The sequence below is a fragment of the Bidens hawaiensis genome, unplaced genomic scaffold (assembly GCF_021521415.1).
Source record: "Bidens hawaiensis isolate Kalapana, Puna unplaced genomic scaffold, B.hawaiensis_p1.1 tig00001412_1, whole genome shotgun sequence".
In the NCBI taxonomy this organism is placed as follows: domain Eukaryota; kingdom Viridiplantae; phylum Streptophyta; class Magnoliopsida; order Asterales; family Asteraceae; genus Bidens; species Bidens hawaiensis.
Window position 1 is genome coordinate 2,502,422 of NW_027491079.1, and position 15,198 is coordinate 2,517,619.

General features: G+C 36.1%; 1 protein-coding gene across 1 annotated transcript; it reads left to right on the forward strand.

Annotated features, from left to right (window-relative positions):
- Nucleotides 1-2,682: 2,682 nt before the first annotated feature.
- Nucleotides 2,683-5,955, forward strand: LOC143574415 (E3 ubiquitin-protein ligase RSL1-like). The gene is made up of 4 exons (XM_077059044.1): nucleotides 2,683-3,229; nucleotides 4,129-4,877; nucleotides 5,568-5,757; nucleotides 5,918-5,955. Exons 1-4 carry the CDS (start codon nucleotides 2,687-2,689, stop codon nucleotides 5,927-5,929), a joined length of 1,494 nt encoding a protein of 497 aa, XP_076915159.1. The 5' UTR covers nucleotides 2,683-2,686; the 3' UTR covers nucleotides 5,930-5,955.
- Nucleotides 5,956-15,198: the final 9,243 nt, after the last annotated feature.

The following is a 15,198-nucleotide window of genomic DNA, read 5'->3' on the forward strand; positions in this document are numbered from 1 at the left end:
AAAACTCAAAGAACAATCTTGAAATCAATAAAATTAGTTTAGTTTTTCTTAGTTTATTTTAGAGAGTCAAGAGTTACACAACTTTAAATATCTGAAAACCTTTTCTATGCAGATGAATCTTTTTTTGCTTTTCAGCATATGATACTAGTTTAAACACGTTATGAAATTTGAAAGCGTGCATATCGAAGATGTGTTATGATTATGATTGAATAACAAGTCATTTTACATGCTTACAAATTATATGTATTGCATTGTGATACCCAAGTCGACCACTAACTCATCAATTTGCATAGAATGAAGTGACACAAGATGTCGCAAACTTAACTATAAACTTGACTTGAGAGGCTATGCATATGATAATGTAGATGACTTTGTTAACAGGGGAATAAGTTGTGTGATTCGTCCGCGCTCCTATTTCCGTATAGACGTATGGGTTAGCTACACCATGCCACCCATGATAATTAATTGACGTTAATGGACTTCGGGTATAATATGATAATATTCTATGATAGCATGATATGATATATGAGCAATTTTAGTAAATTGCTTATTATTTTTATTTACTTTTGTTTGTATAACACATCTCAATTGCTAAAATTCTTAATTTTTTTTATCACATTGTAAAAAATAATCAGTTTAGGGCCACTTATTTTTACTCGCCCAGAGCCATGAAATTTTAAGTGATTTTCGAACATGACCCTGATCGGTCTAGGATTCAAACTCGGGTAATGTGAGTTGTATGCGAGTGGTAAGCCTTTTGAGATCCCAGTAACCAGTTACACAGACGCTAAAGAAATAAAAGATAACGATTTGTAAAATAACATAGATGAATCTTTGATCATTCCCAGCCCATTTTCTATCATATATATCCATATATATTATATATTTACACTAAAAATCACTATAGTTTCTCTTTTGTTCAATTAAATAATATTTTTATATATTTAATATTTTAATTTCTCTCATTCACTCACATTCACTTTTAAAAAATATTAAAAAAAATTATACGATATAAATAGTAAAACCTCAAATTTAACCTTCCTATATAACATTTTATCTGTTCTCTACCCATAACCACACGGAAGTCGTAACCATATAATTTGGACAGAATTACAGAAATTGTCCTTTATTTTTCACCCAAATTTCATTCGTTGTCCTTGATCTTCAAAATTGATCTTTTTTGTCCTTTGCGTTTCAAAATCCAACAGCGTTTGTCCTTTTCGCCTAACTCAGTTAATTTTTCTCGTTAAGTCAGGTCATGTGCCTTGAACATGATGGCAAATTGGTCATTTTACCCTGTTAATTAAAAATATTTGAATTAAATAAAAAAACTAATTAAAAAAAACCTTATTTATATAAATATCTGTCTCTCTCTCTCTCCTACCACCAACTACCTCACCCCACCATTAAAGAAAACCTGCAACATGTTCATGGAGGTCCCATATTTGGGGTTTCGTCATCATGTATTGCCGGAAAAATGAAAGAGACGGAGAGGGTTGTCGGCGGTATCGAAGAAGTTGGAGAACCTCGCGGGTAACTAGCCGAATCGACTGTTGGAAACCTACAACTCGTGGAGAACCCCGTTTTTCCGGTGTGGACATCTACTGCCGGAAACCTGCAACTCGTGGGTAATTAGCCAAAGGTCAAAAACCCTCCTGGACTCCTTCTCCTCCGACCCCATCTTCTCCAAATTCCTCTCCCCAGACTTCAACCCCACCCAGTTCTCCTCCGACGCCCTCTCCCCCGGCACCGCCGCTGACCTCGCTGAGAAGATCCAAGACGGCATCCCGCCGGCCACTATCAGCCCTTCTACGGCACCGCCGCCGCCTGGGAGAAACAAGTTCGCCGCTCCTCAACGCCACGTAGACCCCCCAACGGCTTCTCCGTACTCGTTACCTGCGCCAGAGGCTTCGTCGGAACTCACTGCTCGTTAGCCTTAAAACAATGCGGCGAAGGTGTGTTGGGTTTGGATAAGACATAATTACAGATCGTTGTTTATCAAGATTATAGATCGTTGTTTGCCCGGCGGGAGACGGGCTGATGGTGGCCGGTGGGATGACGGGAATGGTGGTGATTTGCGATGATGACAAACTGATGGTGGCCAGCGGGAGACACGTTGATGGTGACGGAGAGGTGATGAAGCAGTTTTATCGGAGAAGACGGCGGCGGCGGCCGCCGGAGAGTTTGGTGGTGGGCGGAAAGCTTGGCGGTGGAGGAAGAAGAAGAAGGGGGAGAAGAGAGAGAGAGAGTCTTAATTATATATTAAATTTTGTATTGTTTTTTTATTTATTATAATATTATTTTAACTTAATAGGTAAAATGACCAATTTGCCCTTATGTGCAAGACACGTGGCCTGACTTAGCGAGAAAATCTAACCGAGTTAGGCGAAAAGGACAAACGCTGAAGGATTTTGAAACTTAAAGGACAGAAAAGATCAATTTTAAAGATCGGAGACAACCAGTGAAATTTGGGTGAAAAACAAGGAATAATTTTTGTAATTTTGTCTGTAATTTGCAATTATCAAATCAAAAATCAATTCCTTTTACACCTTCCAAATTAAAACCCGAAAATTTGGGTAACAAACCGACCCTAACTATATATTTGGATACTCCTAAATTACTCTCTATCAACACCAACATGAACCACGACAACATAGAACTGATCGCCCAACACCACCGCGAGTTCATGGCTTTCGAGTCCGACCTCGAACTAGCCTACCGTCTCCAACTCGAAGAAGCCATGGCTGCATCACTCGCAATCCAACCTTCATCATCACAAACCCTAGAACCCAACAAATTCCAAACGGCAATTCAAGACCCCGTGATCATCAAAACCCAATTGGGCCTCACCCGTCCGATCCCGGGGGATCAGTGGCTAGTAATCGATGATAACATCGACCGGCCGTACGGCGAGGGTTGTTCGTCTAATTCCAAGAATGAAGAAGATAGTGAAGAGATATTTAGGGTTTATTTTAAGGGTTTGTTGAGTGATGAGAGGGTTAAGGGGTTGAATAAGACGGTGGCAATGGCGGGGATTGGTGTCGCGATATGCGACTCGAAGGATGAGATGGTTTTTGAGTTGAGGAAGCCTCTGGAGTTGGGCAATGATGATCGGATGAGTAGGCGGAGTGTTGAGGGGCAGGCGTTGATTGAGGCTTTGCACGCTGCGGCGGAGTTGGAGCTAAAGAGGATTGTGTTTTATTGCGATTATCATCCCCTGTATCAATATGTGAGTGGGTTTCGCCCGTTTTCAAGTTCTCATATTTGTTCATGGTCGTTTGTTAAGCTTTTATCGGATACGGCTAGGGGTGGCAAATGTGACCATGGTTGAATGGGTTGTATTAAAACGTATATAATGGGTCAAACTAAAGGATTGAAACGGATAAAAACGGGTTGATATTTTTTAAGTTCTTTTTTTTATTTTATTTCATGGAACGAGAAAAATAGACGAAATTTTTTAGTTTTTTTACTTTTTTATTTGATTTTTATTTCGAGTTATGATTTTTTAATTATTTTTTTTGAAAATTTTAGCGAGGGGTTTCTTAAATTTCAACCCATTTTGACCCATTTCAAAAAACCCTCATTAAAAAATTTAAAAAAAATAATTAAAAAATCATAACTCGAAATATAAATCTAAAACTAAAAAAAGTAAAGTAACTAAAAAGTTTTCTCCGTTTTTCTCGTTCCATAAAAAAAAAAAAAAAAACTCAAGAAATGGCAACCAGTTTTGACCCGTTTCAATCCTTTTCTTTTTTTAGTTTGACTCATTATATACATTTTAATACAACTTATTCAACCCATGGGTCACATTTGCCACCCATAGATACGGTGAACAAAAAATTGAAAATCTTTAATGAACAAACAAACATTAATGAACATAAATGTACGTAAACAAACACATTATCGAACGCTTACGAACGCAATTGAGTGAACATAGCCTATGTTTGTGTTCGCAATTTAGTCAGTCGAACAGAATTCCTTGTTCATGTTCGTTCATTTACTAAATGATCTAACAAAAACAGACATCTCGTCAAACAGTGAATAGTAACGTTTGGTTTGTTTACAACCCTACCTATTTTTATTAAATGTTCAATCTTGATTATTTATGATTTGTGTTGGCAAATTCAGGTTAGTGGTAAGTGGCGGCCAAAACAACAAAAGATGATAACTTTTTTGGATCAAGTGAATCTCTTTAGAGATTGTTTCACCTACTGTGAACCTACTCTTATTGCTAGTAAGGATGTTAAATTTGCAATGAAGCTTGCGAGAGAAGCAATAAACTCTCAAATAAGCAAGGCGGTATCAAGTCAAGAAATGATTGAAAATTGTGTAATATGCTTAGACGATAAATCTATCAACCAATTCTTTTCAGTTGAAGGTTGTACACACCGATATTGTTATTCTTGCATGAAGCAACATGTAGAGGTGAAACTTCTCAGTGGTGTGTTACCAAATTGCCCTCACGAAGGTTGCGAGATTGATTTGAGAATTGAAAGCTGTGAAAAGTTCTTGAGCCCTAAGTTTACTGAGATGATGAGACAACGGATGAAAGAAGAGTCAATTCCGGTTACAGAAAAAGTTTATTGCCCGTATCCTAAGTGCTCTACGTTGATGTCAAGGAGTGAACTTAAGATTCCTGGATTGAATTATGTATATGGAGCTAGAACATGCTACAAATGTCATGGTAGTTTCTGCATTAATTGCAGGGTTCCGTGGCATGAAAATATGAGGTGTTCCGAGTATAAAAGTAGAAACCCGACACAACTTGTGGAAGAATCAAAGGTTAAAAATCTGGCTGCAAGGAATTCGTGGAGGCAATGCATAAAATGCAAACATATAATAGAATTAGTCGCTGGTTGCTACCACATGACATGCAGGTACATTATTTTCACTAACTTTCTACACGTGTCTTCGTGTACACCAAGTAAAAAGAAAATTGAGAGTGGCAACATATGAGAATTGCGGTGATTTACATGGTTTTGCTGTAACAAAGTGGGCGTTGATAGTAACAAACAAGGGAACCTCACATAGCTGTATAGGTTTAATTTAGAGTTGGGTTGTTGATAATACTTTGTATAGTCAATACATAAGTTCAGTGCATAACATACAATGCCCTTAAAGTTATGTCATGCCTTCATGCTTGTGTTTACATAGATCATGTGAGCGAGAGGAATGATCTAAGGTTGCAAAGATACATACACAAACGGGCAGATCGGGTCGGGCAGGGTGGCAGGCTATATTGGGTTCTGGTCAAAATGGTGCATTTAATAGTCAACCAGTTTGGTTTGGTCAGAATTGGTTTTGAGTTTTACTAAAATGGATTTGGGTTGAAACGCGCCATTTTAGAAAAAGCCTCACTGAACCATTGTTGGAGATAATTATTAATGATCAACTATTAGTTCTTCCATAAAACCTGAATAAAAGCTGCAACAGCAAAGAAACACTTAAAAACAGTATCTTTATATAAATTTCCCAAAAGCACATCAAAGTTTTATAACAGAAGCTGCTGTGGAAACCCAAGTTAATGTGCAAAAGCATATTCTCACAGTTTTATGTTTATATTGCAGATGTGGATATGAATTTTGTTACACGTGTGGAGCGGAATGGAAGAACAAGAAGGCAACATGCAGTTGTCCTCTTTGGAATGAAGAAAACATCGTGGATACCGATGAAGAAGAAGTCGCCGCTATGGAGGATGATGATGATGATGATGATGATGATGATGATGATGATGATTTTTTTCAGGTTGGCGTGCTGGTACATTTTTTACATTTCTCACTAATTTTGCGATGTTTTTTTGTTGTTTAGCTTTGTTGGTACCCTATGTCTATTGTCTTAATGAAATGATATTGACCAAGCATGTGTGGATTATTGTTAGCAGCATATTGTTACAGGTTTAGGTTTGTTTGTTTTGCAGATGTGGAGATGAATTTTGTTACACTTGTGAAGCGGAATGGAAGGGCAAGAAGGAAACATGCAGTTTGTGGAGGATATTGAGGAAGAAGATGATGGTGATGATTAGTTTTGACGGCGAGGATGTTTGGCGATTTTGAGGATGCGAATGCTTCTGATAATTAGTATTATTTTTTTTAAGTTAGGTTACAAGAAGATATCCAGAGTCTAATAGATGTAGAGTTTTAGTATGCCTTGTCTGTCAATTGAAGCATGAAATCTTTTGGATTCGAACAAGAATTATATGACTAATTTTGTCAATACACAAACATCACCCGGTTAACATTTTTATATAAACAAATCAGATGGATGGGTATGCTGCAAACGAATTGACGAATAAGCTGTAAACAAGTTGTAATAAATAGGTTGAACTGTGAGGTTTCAGTAGTTACTTCTAGCGACATTACATTTAAAACTCTCTTAAATTTACAGCAGAAGTTACTAAGCAACTTATTGAAAGAATACAAACAGAAAACAAGACGAGACAACACGAACAGGCTTTTGATACAGAAAATTATAACCAGAATTACAAAGAACAAGACGAATCATTGATACAATGAAACCCTAACTCAGATAAAGATGAAAGATCTCTCAAGTAGATAATCGAAGAAGAATCAGAATATGAAACTAAGCACTTGAAGATTGATAGTGACAAGCGAGATAACGATCATCTGATGCAGAGAGGTATCAAGGAGATGAAGACTGAATGTGCGAGAACTCCAATAACGCACATAAAGAACAACTCCTAAATGAGACGACAGACGACGATATATGCTTTTCAAGTCATGGGTCTTGAGCCCAATATGCCTCCAGTCTGACACAAGCCTTTAGTCCACAATCATACACGTCTTGACCCAGATCCAATATCCTCAAAATATAACATGAAACAACAAAGGAAAATATATTTAAAAAATTAGAGGAGATATTATAATATATGTTTGATATTGAATTGAGATATATACTATATACATATCCCCTCATGATCCACTTTTGAACTTGTGAAATCAATGCTCTTTTGGTTCTACTATTGGTAACTTTATCTTGCATGTGCACAGCTGGAAATTAACACTTACATGACACTCACTTGTGGTGGTTGTTACTTTTCAGATCAAGCCAAATAACATGCCGTGCTTCTGGAGCCAAGTTGAGTGCTTGAAAAACTTAATTTTTTTTGTTCCTTGTTGTTTTGAAGCTAGGCATTTTAAATGCTCGTACTCTTGGTTAAGGTTTGAGAGTTTTGTGTTTTAAGGTTTTCAAAGTTTGTTATGGAGCGTTATTATGTGGTTGGTGGTATTAAATGATATTTAACTTTAAGGAATGTGAAGATGTTGATTGTTTTTCTTGTGAATGTATATCACCTAGGTGATTATAGGTTCCTAATTGGAAAGTTGATAATTACCACAGCTGTTTAGATCATTGGGTGTAGGCCAGTAAACGAACCGAACGTTAGGTGAACTATCGTGAACCGTTCGGCGGGAAGTTGGTTTATGTTCGTTTATTTAATAAACGAATGAACATGAACAAAAAATTTGTGTTCGTTTAATTAAACGAACGAACATGAACACATGTTCCGTTCGTTCATTTAATGTTCATCAACGTTCGTTTATATCTGTTTATTTATGTTCATTTATGTATTAATATTAATAGAAAATAATTAAATATTATCTGGATAGGTCTATCTGCTTAAAGATTTTATATTTGTTAATTTGTGTTCATTTAAGTTCGTTTATTTTTGTGTTCATTTACGTTTGTTCATACATGTTCGTTTATCTTCATTCAGTTATGTTAGTTTAGATTTTAAACAAACGAACACAAATGTCCATTTTTAAATAAACGAACATGAACATAAATATTTGTTCGATTAAGTGTCCTTGTTCTTTTAAAGTTAAATGAACGAACACGAGGATGCCTTTGTTCATTTTCATTCGATGTCTTTACAGGCTTTCATTATTCACATTGATGAATACCCGTTCTCAATCTCTAGGCTCTGCCGATTTTATTGTGTTCGTTTGTGTTCATGAACCGTTCGTAAACACATTAATTTCCTTAATGAACGAACACGAACATAAAATCTCTTTCGTTCGTTTACAGTGAAAATTGTCACATCAGGGCTAGATCGGTTCCCACATATTTTCAAAGTTGGGGGTGTGGTTTAGGGCCGTCCAAACTGCTCGACGGTTGAACTCGCTCACCACTAGCTTGGAATTTTCTCGGAAAATGCTCGCTCGTTTTTTCGCTCGATTGTAAACGAGCCGCTTTGCTCGGTTCGGTTCGTAAACGAGCCAAGCAATGAGCAAAGGTCTGCTCGGTTCGGTTCGGCTTGAATATTTTTAATTTATTTTTTATATAATTATATATGATCAAATATATAAATATATAGACAACGCACATAAAATATAAGTATAAAATTTTTTAAATCCTTTTAAATTGTTTATATTCCGTCAATTTTATAGTTTTATTAATTTGATTCAAGTTTTCAGAATACTTAAAGTTTGTTTGCATGCACATTATATCTCACTTCAAATTTCTTTCTCCTAAAAATTTATCACTTATTATACGTTTGTCTAAAAACTACTAATTTGTTTACAAAATATATTATTTACAGCCTTCAAACTTGTTTCTTATTGAAAATTTCAAAATGAAAAAGGAATAAAAAATGCTCGAAATTGCTCGATCTTTGATCGAAAAATGCTCTGCTCGATTTTGGCTCGTTTCGTTTTTTGCTCGGTTTGAATTCAGCCGTTCGGCTCGATTCGGTTGTAAACGAGCCAAGCAACGAGCAAGCCTTTACTCGGTTCGGCTCAGCTCGTGAACAACCCTAGTGTGATTCCACTTGAGTGGGAGGTGGGAACTAATTCGTCATTCTATCTTTGAAATAAAAGAAATATTTTTATTTTTCTATAACAATAATAAAAAAAAATGTTATATAATATTAATTAACATTACATAATGCTGCTTAAAAACATACTAAAAATATTTCAAAAAAAAAACACTATACTAGCAATAACATAAACAAAAACCTGAGTCGTTTCAGCAAATAAATACATCATATATATGGGAAAAGTTAAAATACAAAGGGAGACAAAAATGAGAATAGTAAGAAAGATTTGTGGCCACACAAAAAACCACTAAAAAAAATCTAAAAAATTAATTAAAAAAATCATAACTCAAAATATAAATAAAAAATGAAAAAATTTCAAAAACAAAAATGTTTCCCTCATGATTCTCGTTCCCAAAAAAAAAAACAAAAAAAAAACCCGAAAAGATACATTGCAGAGACAAAAGACAAAATGACAAAAATGAACAAAAGACACAATTTTAACTAAAAAAAGGCATAATAAATCATAAAATATAACACAATGCCGAACAAAATATAACACAATGTTGACTAATATAACACAATATCAAGAAAAAAAGACACAGTCAATGACGAAAATGAACACAACACTACAATGACAAACAAAAAGAAACAATGATCTTTTTCCCTTAACATTGTTTTTTTTAGAACGAGGAAGACGGTGGAAACATTTTTGTGTTTTTTACTTTTTTTGTTTTTTATTAAATTTTGAGTTATGATTTTTTTATGTATTTATTTTTAATTTTTTAAGAGTTTTTTTTATGTGGCTATAAATCCTTCTCATCCTTCTTATTTTGCCTTCCTTTGTAGAATAACCCTTATTATTAAGAAAATGAATTACTTTATAAAACAGTAATCAAGTTTTGTAATTGTTTCAATCGGGTCACTTATAAAATATTTTGCTTCAATCAGGCTATTAAAGTTTCCTTTGTGTTCCAATCCTAAATATTTTATCTGTCTTTTTTTTGGCAAATTTTCAGATTATTTTTTGCAACCTTTTGCATTTAAAAATTTATTTTTCTGAAATTTTACTAATTTTTTTAATTTTAGAAAAAAATATTATGCGATGTTCAAAATTAAAAAAAAAAAGAAAAAAAACTAGATAGCCTGCTATCAAGGTAAAATATTTGGGATTAGAATATAAAGAGAACTTTATTTGTCTGATTAAAACAAAATATTTTATAAATGACCTAATTGAAACAATTTTAAAAGTTTGTTATTATTTTATAGAGTAATCCTTTAAGAAAAATACATTAAGAAATTTCTTATTAAAGGGGTGTTTGGGTGAGCTTTTAAAAATATTTTTTACTTATTTGCTTTCTGAAAAGCAAAAGCAAGTTTTGAAAAGCTCCAATTTAACACTTTTGAAGGAGTTTTGCCAAACGCATTTTGCTTTTCAACAAGCAAATAAGTAAGTTTTAAAAACCCACCCAAGCACCACCTAAGAAAAAATAAAAAGCATGCATAAATAACAATCGTAATTAATTTATATTAATTATTTTTTTATGAAGATATTTATAAAGAAAATATTTTATTATTAAGAAAACTTGAGGCACAACGTACTTTAATTTGTATTTTGATTAGAAGCTAAAATACATTGCACGTTTATCACAATGTACAAGTGGGAATGAGCCCAACACAACTATTAACCATGCCGTTAGGTCCCGTGCATGCAATTTCCAATCTCTACCTAACAAAACACTCCAAGCTCTTTGATACCACCTATATAATACTCATCACCCTCCTGCTACTCTTCACCCCACTCACTCTCACTCTCACTCTCTCTCTCTCTCTCTCATCAATGGCTTTCATCGTAGGATCCTCCACTTTCATGTCATGCTGTAAACTCAAGCAGGTTAAATTCTTAACTTAAACCCTAATTTACATTTTGCCATCTGAGTGGCGGATGTAGAACATAATTCAAGAGGTAGCAATTTTTTTTAACCATACCTTAAGGGCCCGTTCGTTTCACGGACTTTTTTTAAAGGATTTGGAATTGGAATTGGAATTGGAATGGAATGGAATGGAATATTTGAGAATCCCTTTCATGTGTTTGGTTGGTTAATATGTATTGAAATCTTCTTCATTCTCGGGTTTTTATTTTATTTTTTTTGAAGAACGAGGACAATGAAGGAAACGTTTTAGTTTTTTTAACATTTTTCGTTTTTTATTTATATTTTGAGTTATGATTTTTTTATTAATTTTTTTGAATTTTTTTTGGAGGGGTTTTTATTTTCCATAACAATCATTTAAAATAGGTGGGATTTTGAAATCCCATGAAATGTGGGATTTGATGAGATTTAGTTTCTATTCCTATTCTTTCATTTAATGAAACGAACATATCAATTCATGGGATTTAAAATCCAATTCCTTAGAATTCCTTCCAAATCCTTGAAACGAACAGGACCTAAGAGAAAATTTGTTCTTTTTTACCTGTTTCGCGAGTACAGCCCTAGTTACGCGTTCCGTGCGTCCGGACGCTTGGTAACGCGTTTCTCACTTGTACAGGCACTCGGTTACGTGTTTCAGGCGTCCCGGGCCTGGTTTCGCATTACACGCGCTAGGTTACCCGCTTGGCGCATACAGACGCCCGGTTGCTTGTTTCGCGCGTACCGGCGCTCAATAACGCTTTTATTTAAGTTGGTCTTTTAACTTTAGTTAAAATGTAGGTTGTTACTCATTTTGTGCTTTTAATATAACTTTAAAAGGTGAAGTTTTGAGCTTTTGAATTTTTTGCTGGTTAGCATAATATAATTTCAGGGTAACGTGATACATTAAACGTAAAAAATAGAATAAAGTTCTACCTTGCCGGAATAGTTGAGGGGTAATGGCGCTACCTTGCCTTGAAGCTACATCCGCCCCTACGTGCATCTTCACCTTTCAATTTTGTTTTTCTTGTGTTTGATTCTAATCAGCTTGTTGTTCGCATGCCTTCTGTATCAACGTAAATACGACTTTTTAATGAAATATAAATATTGCTTTTGTATTTTTGTTTGTGATCGAATTTGTTTTATGTTGTCAGGCATGTAACTTCAATGCCGTCCCGCTTGCTATCAATCGAAGATCATTCCCGTCCCTTAGATTACGTTCTGCCCGGGTTTCTTGTAAGGTATATATATGTTCTTCATTCTTAAAACATATCACATTTTCATCTTCTTATGTAGTTATGTATGTAGCATGATATGTATTGTTTAGGTTAATCGAAGCAACATATAAAACATATATCACATTTTCATCTTCTTACAGGCGACGCGCGATACCCTCCACAGAGTTTGTAAAACTGTTGGGGAACAGCTGGGGGTACCCGATGGTTATCCTGTGACCGGAGAGACCAAATTTGTTGTGTTTGGAGCTGATTCTCTCTTTGCGTTATTGTCGTTTTTGTTTTGTTTTATGTTGTTGCGAGGTACACGATGATAGCTAAAAGTAAGAGTGTAAAAGAGCCAAGCTGAAGCTTGTCTAGACACGAGCCAGGCTTACAAGCTTTATTTCTAAAGTTCAATCTTGACTCGCGAGTATTTTTACAAGCTCAAGCTTAGCTCGAGCTTGACTCATTTATTATTACATATATTTTAATTTACTATTTATGTGTATATTTTATTTATATTTTAATTATATATTTATATATTACTTGGTAGGTACATGTTCAAAAGAGAACCACAAAAAAGTAGGGAACCGAGACCGTATCTTTTACATGTAAAAAAATAACAAAAAAATCATTTTTACATGTAAAAGACACATTTTTACATAATATGTTTTTGAGTTTTTAAATACAGGTTCAAACATAAACCACAAAAAAATGGGGAACTGGGACCATGTCTTTTACATGTAAAAAAAAATAATAAAACAATCATTTTTACATGTAAAAGACATAATTTTACATAATCTGTTTTTGAGCTTTTAAATACATGTAGAAGCCGTTTTTATTAAATTAAAAAAAAATCAGTTAAAAAACCATAAAAAATATATTTTACAAAATTATTTTTTTAATTTGTATGTGTTTATAAGCAAAATCTCCAAAAAAACCATGTGAAATCAAGCTTTAAATTATTTTTTTACATGTAAAAAACATGGTTTTTCATTTCCTCACTTTTTTTTGAGTTTCCCATTGAACCTCCCTTGATATATATTATTTACTTTTTTCTTCATAGATTTATATACAACTATTATTATAAAATGATATATTTAATATGTTAAATAAAAGTCATAAATTTATGGCTTGTTTAGGCTAGCAAGCCAGCTCAAACTCAACACGTAAGTTTGGGCTTGGACTCATTTAAGGAGCTGCTATTTAGACATCCTTTGACCCTTTAGAGAGGGTGTACGCAAATGAGAAGCCAGTACGGTCTTACAAGTCCACATTATTAAATTACTTTAGATGAAATAGAGGTTAATCTATCATCGTTTCTTTGTTGAACTACTATATGTTTGTACTTTGTATATAATAAATCATAAAATGTATTAAATAGGGTTTTTCTTAGTAATGTATTTTTTTTTTTTGATACAGGTTGAATTTGTGATGGATCTTGAGAACGAATTTGGAATCAGTATTGAAGAGGTATGTACCCGCCTCAACACCAATCAAGGCGGGTCAACCCGCAAGATAAAGACATTATGAAGGCACAAAGCCAAAACCCAGGCGCATGGCGCATACAAAACATGCTCAGGCATCATATGCTCGCGCATCACATATGCGCGCGGCGCATATCGCATGCTCTTGCACATCACATATGCTCGCGCGTCACATATCCGCGTGGCGCACCAGCGCGCGGCGCATATCACACGCTCGTGCATATCACACCTGCGCATGAAATATCTGCGCGTGAGAATAAAAAGAAGACTTCGCGCATCCTCAGGATGGGCGCATATCACACGTGCACATAATCAACCTCGTCCTTATCCAAATCAGGGTTAGGGCAACCTTGATTGTGCACGTCAGACAATCTTCTAGAAGGCATCTTTTTAAGGAGTAAGAATATGCTGATGTTGACAGCTGCCAAATGAAAGGTCGACAACTCAGCATGACACATGTGCTACCACATGATTACAACCAACGAGAAAGCGCCAGGGTTGGAGGAGGCCAACGAGGCTGAGCCCAACCAATGGAAACCCTAGCACTATAAATACAGCATCAACTCCACTTTGATGACAGATTCATTCACACTCAATCATTTGACAGTTACAAGCAGTGATATCACATTCAATCATATTGAATTATATTCACTCACAGTCAGTTACAGAGAAAACACACAGTCACACAAATCAAGAGTATTCAGCGATTCAGCAATACTCTTGAGATTCGCTTACATACAACATTATTATCTTCTCCAAAAGATACTGATTCTCACGCCGGAGGGTTACCCCAAAGAGGACCCCTCTGTCCCTTTCTGAGGGGTAAGTAACGGCGCTGTTCATTTTGTAGGTGGAAGAACTCGGATCCAGAAGAACCATCGGTGAAATAGTTTAATCACACCCGAGGAAAGTAGATCTGCTACCAGTGAGTAGATCCACGTTTCTTCATTGGCGCCATCCACTGTTACAAACGGCAATCAGATCTCATCCAGATCTAAAAAATTCAATCACCATGGTTTCTGGAGTTCGTAACGTTGATCAAGCTCTGGAGGATATTGAACGTGAGGGTGTTAACGACGGACAGCAGGTTCTGAGGGTTCCGCGTGATTCTACGCGTACCACCAGCAACCGTCCCTTCGTCACAACCCCTCACGGCCAGACTGAAACTCCTCCAGACGATCGCACGTTACAAAATATGGCCGGCGCGAAGCTGAAGGGACCAATGGGTCCAGAAGATGAAGCAGACGATCCGAATGAATGGCTCATAAATGAGCAACGGCGTCTGATGGAAAAGTACACTGAAATGATCAAACAGAAGAAGCTAGCCGACCAAACACAAAGGCAAGCGATGGAGAAGCAGCCCACAAAAAGGCCGCGCGCGCCGGAAGAAGGGCATTCTGTTCACACTGCACACACAGAGTTCAGTGATGAAGAGGTGCATAGCATGAGAAAGACAAGGGATACTCATGCAGGAGGCTCGCAGCTCCGCGCGCCTGTGAACATGGCGCCAGGAGCCAGAGCAGATCCGGATCTGCACATGCCATACAGCCCACCGGTCAGAGGGCAAGTGGACGTAACCACACCCTACAGACCAGCCATCCTGGTAAAACACTCAAAGTTTACTGCGCGCATCGCGCAGGCTCCCATCCAGCATAAGACCAAGATGCCAAGTGGTCTGGGGAAATATGATGGCACGACAGATCCAGATGACTTTTTGCAAGGTTTCTATAACACGGGAAACCTAGAGAGCTGGACGATGCCAACATGGTGTCATATGTTTGCCCGCTGCCTCACGGGCGCAGCGCGAGTATGGTTCG